This window comes from Melozone crissalis, unplaced genomic scaffold (assembly GCF_028551555.1).
Source record: "Melozone crissalis strain CALT ecotype California unplaced genomic scaffold, PUWL_Pcris_2 ptg000187l_1, whole genome shotgun sequence".
Taxonomy (NCBI): Eukaryota; Metazoa; Chordata; class Aves; order Passeriformes; family Passerellidae; genus Melozone; species Melozone crissalis.
This window is the reverse complement of record NW_026535952.1, coordinates 559,653-568,574: the sequence shown is the minus strand read 5'-3', so window position 1 is coordinate 568,574 and position 8,922 is coordinate 559,653. Positions and strand designations below refer to the sequence as shown.

Genomic DNA, 8,922 nt, shown 5'->3' with positions numbered 1-8,922 from the left:
CCTCCGCGCCCGCCGCTTCCCGCGCCCGCCGCGCGCGCCCCGCCCCGCTGAGGCGGCCGCCGCCATCTTGCCTGCGGGCACGGCTCCCTGCCTGGCCCCTTCCCGCACCGCCCGGCTCTCGGCGCTGCCCGTGGCCGCGGGCGGACACCGATCCCGGCCCTCATCCCGATAGTGTCCCCGCTTTTCCCCCGGGAATCGTCGCCGCTCCGGGAAACAGCACGGATCCTGCCCGCTTCAAAGATGGCGGCGCCAGCGCTCCCCCCACCACCACCGGGGAGGAGCCGGAGGGACAGGACGGGACTGAGGGCGCCAAAGACAGAGCCCGCCGAGGGACAAAAACCTCGAACTGAAACGCTAACACAGTAATTACGTTAAATTTAATTATCCTGAATCAAGGCCCAGGCGTGAAATGTGTGATTAAACTTTGAGTCCCACTGCCTAGGGAGCTGGTGGAGTCCCCGTCCCTGCAGGTGTCTAAGGAACAACTGCACAGGAACATCTGAGGCTCTGCTGTGGAACGGGCCCAGGGCACAGGAGATGCAGGGAAAGAGATTAAATTACAGAAAGTTCTGTCCCAAAAGCAGCAGAGCTGCACCTGCAGAGCCTCCAGCCCTGGGACACCAGCAGCAGGAGCACCTGGAGCTGCTGCAGAGAGCCCAGAGGGGCTGGAGCCAGGCTGGGAGAGCTGGGGGTGCTCACCTGGGGAGGAGAAGCTGCAGGGAGAGCTCCGAGCCCCTGGCAGGGCCTGCAGGGGCTCCAGCAGAGCTGCAGAGGGACTGGGGACAAGGCCTGCAGGGACAGCACCCAGGGAATGGCTGCCAGTGCCAGAGGGCAGGGCTGGGTGGGATCTTGGCAATGAGGAATTGTTCCCTGGCAGGGTGGGCAGGCCCTGGCACAGGGTGCCCAGAGCAGCTGGGGCTGCCCCTGCATCCCTGGCAGTGCCCAAGGCCAGGCTGGGCACTGGGGACAGTGGGAGGCGTCCCTGCCATGGCAGGGTGGGATGGGATGAGATTTAAGCTCCCTCCCAATGCAAACCATTCCATGGATCTGCAGGTCCCGTCAGGGCTCAGGGCAGCAGCACCAAAGCCCTGCTGAGGTTCCTGTGCAGAACCCAAACCCAAACACCATCAGCTCTCCCCCAGTCCCACTCTTGAGTGTCCCTGTGGCACTGGGGAGCCCAGGCTGGCAGGGACACACCTCCTGGCTGTGGTTGCAGCCTGTGAGGTTCCCCCTTCCCCACGCTGGGAGGAACAGGAGCCACAGCCAAATGTGGCAGCACACCAGAAATGCTGAGGTTTGCTCCCTGACAGGACAATGAACCATCAACCCTTGGGCTGAGGCTGATCCTGAGGTGCTCAGAGAGACATCCTAGGGCTCAAAGGGGCTGGAAATTCTGTTTTTTATTGCTTGTGGATGGGGCTCTGTCCCTTCTGAGGTGAGGGCATTGGTTCAGGTTCCAAGTTCAGATTCCAAGCCAGAAGCACTGGGGGTTCCTCAGCCCCCAGGGTGGGTGGGAAGTGCCCAATGCACCAGGTGAGCCTGGTCCTGCTCAGAGAGAGCGTCCCTCAAAGATGGGACACAGGGAATGTTTGGAACTGACCAGGAAATGGCAATGAAGCTGGGCTGGTGCCTCTGTTTACCAGAAAAGGGCCTACAGAAGGAAAATAATCCCAAATGGCATTTTGGGCTGGCTGGAGCCCAAGCTGCACTCACAGATGTTTGCCCCCATGTTCTTCTCTGAGTTTTGATCCCCTGCTCTGAGAGCAGGAGGGCGTGGAGCAGCGGGTTCATTTCTGAGGTGGCTGCAGAGCAAAGGAAAGCCTGGGTGCTGTTCCAGGACAGCTCCCACGGGAGGGCCGCGGGCAGGAACCGGAGCCATGGCACCCCCTCTGAGCCCTGCCAGGCCTCACCTGCTGCCAGCCCTGCCAGAGCCCTGGGCCCTGCTCCCACAGCGAAATGGAGACGTTATCCCTGCCCAAACTCCCTGCCGGGAGGGCTGGGGACAGAGCCAGCACCACGGGCAGGGCAGGGACACGCCAGTGCCAACGCCCCAGAGGTGTCCTGGTGCCCTGAGCCATTCCTGGGGGCTGATCCCCTGGATGGCCGCGTGGAGGCAGCAGGCCCTAATGAGTGTTAATGAGCGCTAATGAGCGCCAGGCTAAAGAGGATGCCAGTGTGCTGTGGGATGGATGCTGCCCTTGTGCCATCCCATGGGATAACTGCTGCCCCTGTGCCTTCATCCTGTGGCATTTCTGCGGCTGCTGTCCCTGTGCCATCGCCATCCCCCAGCCCGGCTGATGCCACCCACAGATGCCAGTGTGTGTTTCGCTGTTTGTCCTGGGCACGTCCTGCCCCTCAGAGGTGACTCTGGGGCACCCTGGGAGCAGCACCCAGCTCTGGGCCCTCAGTTTGGGAAGGACACTGGGACACTGAGCACATCCAGAGGGGCCAACGAGGCTGGAGAGGGAACACAAACCCTGTGAGGAAGCCCTGAGGGAGCTGGGGGTGCTCGGCCTGGAGAAAAGGAGACTCAGGGCTGCCCCCATCACTCTCACAGCTCCTGAAAGGGGCCTGTGCTCACCTGGGGCTGGGCTCTGTCTGCAGCAGCACTGACACACCCAGAGCACACAGCCTCGAGCTGCACCAAGGGAAATACAGGCTGGAGAGCAGGGAAAAGGTTTTTCCAGCAAGGGTGAGAAAGTTCTGGAATGGCTGCCCGGGGAGGTGGTGGAGTCCCCATCCCTGGGTGTGTTTAACAGAGCCTGGATGTGGCACTGGGGGCCAGGGTTTGGTTGGGGCTGGGCTGGACTCGATGGTCTTGGAGGTCTCTCCCAGCCTGGTCATTCTGGGATTCTGTGACCCGCTGCCCACGGAGCTGCCCCACCTCCTGAAGCAGTTTGGGGGTGGCTGTCCCTGTCCCAGCTGTCAGCAGTGTCCCCATGGCAGTGACAGTGCCAGGATGTCCCCGGGGTGGATCCACTGTGCCTGTGGATCCAATTCCCACGGCAGAGGACACTGGCAGGGCCCTGGTGCAGGGGGCAGCCAGGGTGTCCCTCTGTCCCCACTGACCTGGCCAGGAACACATCCCCAGCAGGCACAGAGTTCCAACCCCACTGTGCTGGAAGCCTGGCAAGGGCTGCAAGAAAAAAGCAGCAGCCATGGGCTCGTAAAATAGACTACATGCTTTATTGGATTGAAAAGTTTTATGAAATGACAAAAAACAAAAAACAAAAACCACCTTAAATCAAGAGTTGGCAGATGTGTCAACAGTTGCCGTTTGGTGGATCCCCAACCTCTTCTCCAGAAGCATCCACAGGTCTCTGCCACCACAAGCAGCTCTGGCCCCGACCCCCCTGGCCCCGCTCCCGGGGCCCTGCCCGTGAATGCAGGGTGCCCACAAATTGGGGTGCCCACAGATCAGCGTGCCAATAAATTGAGGTGCCCACAGATTGGGGTACCCATACATCAGGGTACCCAAAAACTGAGGTGCCCACAAATCAGGGTGCCCACAGATCGGGGTGCCCACAGATCAGGGAGCCAATAAATCAGGGTGCCCACAGATTGGGGTACCCATAAATCAGGGTGCCCATAAATTGAGGTGCCCACAAATCAGGGAGCCAATAAATCGGGGTGCCCATAAATCAGGTTACCCACAGATCAGAGTACCCATGAATCGGGGTGCCCACAGATTGCGGTGCCCACGGATCAGGGTGCCCATGGAATCGGGATGCCCAGGCAGCAGCCCCTGTTGTGGGGCCGAGAGCGTTTCCCCCATCCCCAGGGAAATGCAGGCACTTAAAGTCATTGAGAGGAATTTTTCACTTATCCCAAAGCAACAGTGAAATCATTTAACTCCCGCCTACGGAACATAAAACACCTTTGTAGCCCTTCCCGAATTGTCAAGACACAAATATATTACTCTGGCATAAAGCAAGGCCCCGGGGGCTCTCGGCCTCTTCTTCCTCCTCCCCCCGTCGTGCATCCTCCTCTGCCTCGGCAGGAGCAGCCCCTGCCCACCCCAAGCAGTGTGGGACGGTGGTCTGGGGACGGAGGGGGTGCTGAGGACAGGGACCCCGGGCTGGGGAGTCCTGTGGTGCCAGGGAGCCCCCTCGAGTGGGGTGGGAGGGGGCTTGGGGGGCAAGGGATGGGGCAGGACCCAGGGATGGGGCAGGGCTCACCCCTCGGTGCTCGTCCCTCGGGCCGGGCTCGGCCCTCGCAGGGAGTGGGCTCGCTGCAGCTGCTGCCCTCAGTGGGGACCCCGCAGTGGCCGGGGCTGTGCTGGGGGCTGTGAGCAGCAGGATGTGACCCCCAATGTGCCGAGGGAGAATGGGAGAGCCCCTGGGAGCGGCTCAGGCTGGACTGAGCCCCGGGGCAGGCTGGCACAGCCAGGGACACCCCGGTGTGTCAGGGCAAGGGGGACGCTGCCTGTGTGAGCGTCCCTCGGGGGGCACAGAGCCCTCAGCGCCCGGCCTGCTCCAGGGGAGGACTCTGTCATGGTCCTGCCCCCCAGGCACAGCCTGGCCCCTGCCCCGGACAGCCCTGCTGTGTCCTGGTCCCTCCCTCTGGCCCTGCCCAGCCACGACAGGGGACACGGGACAGGGGACAGGCTCTGCTCCCGGGAGCCTTCTCCTCTCCATGTGGATGTGGCGGCTGGACCTGGCTCTGCACCCACATCCCTCGGGACGGCCTTCCCTCACCATCCCTGCCACCAGGGCCCTTCCCTCCCTGTCCCTGTCACCAGGGTGGTTCCCTCACTGTCCCTGTCACCAGGGCCCTTCCCTCCCTGTCCCTGCCACCAGGGTGGTTCCCTCACTGTCCGGGTGGTTCCCTCCCTGTCCCCAGGGTCCCCAGCCGGGTCCCGGGCACGGTGGGTTCGGAGCAGCGCAGGGCACCGGGGAAGCACAGCCGGGGCCAGGCGTGTCCCTGCCCCGTGTCCCGACCTCCCCGGGCACCGGGCAGGACAGTGCGGGGACGGCCCCGTCCCCGCGGCCCCCGGCGGCACCGGGAGCACACAAGTACCGGCGGCAAGGGCGGAGTCCTCCCCTGCTCCTGCGCAGCGAGAGCTGCTCGGGACGGGATCCAGGGAAAGCGACTCGGAGCAATGAGGGAGAGAGAACCGCTGCGAGGGGAGTCACCCCGGGGGCAGCGCCGAGCGGCCCCGGCCCGCCCTCAGCCTGTGCAAAAGTCGGAGGAGGCAGGAAAACAATAACAATAATAAAAAATAAAATTAAAAAAAAATAAAACCACATTGAAACCAAACCCAAAGGCCGCGTGGCTGAGCAGAGCAGGAGTAACTGGAAGCCATGCACAGCAAAGCCGGGACCGCAGCGGTCGGAGGGAGGGCAGGGGCGGCTCTTCTCGCGAGGAGCCGGCGGCGTCGCGCTTCTCGTCTCGGAGATGAGGAAATAAATAAGTTTAAATAGCTCCTCCCGTGCCGGCGCCGGGGTGACTCGGGGAGCGGAGCGAGCCGGGGCCGCGCTGCGTTCCCGGTGCACGGCCGGCCCCGGGCCCGGCGGGACGCGTCCGGGGGGCTCCCCCCCTACTTCTTGGGCTTCTTGAAGATCTTTAGGGGGAACTTTTTCTTGCTCTGGCCGAGGTCAACCTCGTCGCCCGTCAGGCTGCTGTCCTCGTCCCCCGGGCTCTTCTTGGCGGCCAGCTGCGGGATGCGGGTGTTCCTGGCGCCGCTGGGCCGGCAGTCAGAGATGGGGGAGGGGGTGTCGGGGTCGGTGGAGCTGGGGCTGTGCGACCGGGACGAATCCGAGTGGCTGGGCTTGCCGCCCGTCGGGTGGTGGCTGATCTCCCCCAGGCTGGAGGACTTCTCCATGCCGTGGTTCACCGTCATCATCTTCTTCATCGCCATGGGGCTCTCGGGCAGCCGCTCCTGCAAGGCCGCCAGGGCGGAGGGCTCCCCGTGCCGGCTGCCGCCGTTGGGCGTGGGCGCGCCGGGGCCCGGGGCCGCGGGGGCAGCCTCCTCCACGGACCGGGTCAGCAGCGTGGGCCGCGCAGCCAGCAGCTTGGGCGCCGAGCTGGGGATACGCTGGTGGTCGCTCAGGTGCGGGATGGAGGAGTCGGAGTCGCAGCGAGTTAAATCTCTGCGGTGGAGAGCGCGGGAGAGAGCGGTCAGTGCCCGCCCGGCCCGGCCCGGCCCCGCACACACGGATGGCAGCAGCGGCTGAGGGCACCCAGTGACCCCGAGGGGCTGGCACTGAGCCCCTGAGCCCCTGCCCGCCCGGCCCCCGCTCGGCCCCTCTCTGTGCCCCAGGGTCGGGGATCCCCAGGCGGGGGCTCACCTCGAGCAGCTCGAGGGAGCGAGGCCATGGAACAGGGATGGAAGCTCAATCCTCCCCATGGATACAGGAGATCCCTCAGTGTGTGACGGGATCCATCCTCCCCATGGATCCCTCGGTCTGAGCTAGGATCCATCCCTCCCCGTGGATCCCTGGGGTTACCCCAGTCCAGGATGGGATCCCCCCCTCCACCTGGATCCCAGCTGCCCCCAGGCCCGGTGTCCCCCCACATTCCCCGCGGGTCCCTCAGCCATCGCCCCATCCGTGTGTGCCCGCGCCCCCCGCGCCCCCGCCCGTGCCCCACGCCCGGCTCAGCCGGCGCCAAGCTCCAATCCCGGCGGGAGGAACTGGAGCTTGGCCATGCCCACACGAAGCCATGCCCAGCCCCGCCGCTGCTCGAGGTTTGTGCCCAGCCTGTGCCTACCGGTGACGGCCCACGGGGCTCCGGAGCCCCTCTGCGGTGGGAGGCAGGAGCACGAGGGAAATGACAAGTCACAGCTCGCTCCTCCCGGCTGGATGCTGCTGGCCCCCTCCCCAGGGCCCCTGTGCAGGTGCCAGCGTGCCCAGACAGCCAAACCGGGGGCTCCAGTGCTGCCCACGGACCCCAGGGCACGGGCAGAGCTGCCCCCGGCAGGGGATGGGTGAGGGACCCCGGCCCTGCCCACGCACAGGAGGGAGCAGCGGAATGGAAGGCAATGGAAAGGAGCAGGGGAAGAGAAGCGAGAGGGGGTGGGAAGAGGTGGGAGGTGCTGACCTGTCCCTCACCCTGGAGCCCCCCGATCTCTGTTCCTGGCACAGACCCCTGCACACGGCCCACCAAACCTGCCTGGCACTGCACAGAGCCCCCAGATCATCTCCTAAGGTACCACCATCACCATCAGCCTGGAGGCAGCCAAAGAGTCCAGAAAGACGAGGGAAAACCTCCTCAACAGAGCTGGAGACATCCAGGGAGAACTGCAGAGATGTTCAGGAATCCCAGACTGGTTTGGGTGACAAGGAACCGGGAGGATCATCCAGTGCCACCCGTGCCATGGCAGGGACACCTCCCACTGTCCCCAGTGCCCAGCCTGGCCTTGGGCACTGCCAGGGATGCAGGGGCAGCCCCAGCTGCTCTGGGCACCCTGTGCCAGGCCCTGCCCACCCTGCCAGGGAACAATTCCTCATGGCCAAGATCCCACCCAGCCCTGCCCTCTGGCACTGGCAGCCATTCCCTGGGTGCTGTCCCTGCATCCCCTGGCCATTGTCTCTCTCCAGCTTTCCTGGGGCTCCTCCAGGCCCTGCAAGGCCACCCTGAGCTCAGCCCAAAGCTTCTCCTGTGCAGGTGAGCAATGCCAGCTGTGCCAGCCTTTCCTGCCAGCAGAGCTGCTCCATCCCTCTGCCCATCCTGGAGCCTCCTCTGGGCTCTCTGCAGCAGCTCCAGCTCCTCCTGGGCTGGGGCAGCTCTGCAGGTGGGAAATCACCTGGACACAGGGACACAATCCCAATGCCTTTCCTGCTGCCCACGCTGTGGGATCAGCCCAGGGCACAGGGATTTCAGGTCCCAGTGCTCATGGCCAGGGCCTGTGCAGCTTCTCCCACCAATCCCCAGCTCCTTCTCCCAGGGCTGCTCCCAGCCCATTGTCCCCAGGCTGTGTTTGTGCTGGCATTGCCCCCAGCCAGCTACAGGCCCTGCCCTTGGTCCTGCTGGGCTGCACGAGGCTGGCACGGTCCCAGCTCTCCAGGCTGCCCAGGTGCCTCTGGATGCCCCATCCCTTCCCTGCAGGGTGTGCCCACAGCACCAGCTCTGTGTCACTGCCAGGCTGGGGCTGCCCTGGATCCCAGTGTCCCTGCCCTGGATCCCTGTCCCTGTATCCCTGTCCCTGTCCCTGGATCCCTGTCCCTGCCCAGGATCCCTGTCCCTGCCCAGGATCCCAGTGTCCCTGCCCCTGGATCCCTGTCCCTGATGACGTTTCCCCGCACTGGCTCCAGTCCTGGCCTCCTCATGCTCTCCACCAAGTGCTGGCCCATGCTGGAGTCCTGCTGGTGCCGGGACAGGCCCAGAACCTTCTCCTCGTGCTGGAACAGAGCATTCCTTTAACAGAGCCCATGGAATACAGCCGGGCCCTCCTTCAGCAGCTCCGGGGAACACGGAGAGGAAAAGGGGATCCTGTGCGTGGCTGGCACTCAGCCCTGGATCTGCTGGGGGAGCACAGCTGTGCAGACACCTCAGCTCTCCTCCTGCCCAGCAGCAAAGAGCCCTGGGCACGGCTGGCATTGTCCTTGTCCTTGCTGGAGCCCAGCCTGGCCGTGTCCGAGCCACATCCCGGGTGAGCTGCTGGGAGAAGGGAACAGTCCGGTGGTGTGGGATCCCAGCGGTTCTGAGTGGGCAGCTGCAGCCCTCCGAGGGACACGAGTGCCACCATCACATGCGTGGGGCCACCCAGCTCCCAGGGCCACCAGGGGATGGTCACTGTCAGGAGGCCACTGTCCCAGCCGATGGCCCACAGCTGTCACTGGGGGAACTGCAGTAACTGGGACAACTGGGGTAACTGGGGTAACTGGGATCACTGGGGAGCAGCAGCAGCCACAGAACACAGTGGGGCTGAACTCGGGGTGTTGGAGCTGACCCCCAAAACGGGGACACACGCACAGGCCT

The 8,922-nt window shown here is 64.5% G+C and overlaps 1 protein-coding gene across 7 annotated transcripts in view; it reads right to left on the bottom strand.

Annotated features, from left to right (window-relative positions):
* Positions 1-5,088: 5,088 nt before the first annotated feature.
* STIM1 (stromal interaction molecule 1) overlaps positions 5,089-8,922 on the bottom strand; it is a 73,168-nt gene continuing 69,334 nt past the window's right edge. For 3 of the 7 annotated variants that reach the window (XM_054293756.1, XM_054293758.1, XM_054293760.1), the window contains one exon: positions 5,089-6,092. In XM_054293756.1, the coding sequence (XP_054149731.1) occupies positions 5,540-6,092 (553 nt within the window). In that variant the 3' untranslated portion in view covers positions 5,089-5,539. The remainder of the gene's footprint in view (positions 6,093-8,922) is intronic. The other 4 variants (XM_054293755.1, XM_054293757.1, XM_054293761.1 and 1 more) reach the window with 2 other exon arrangements.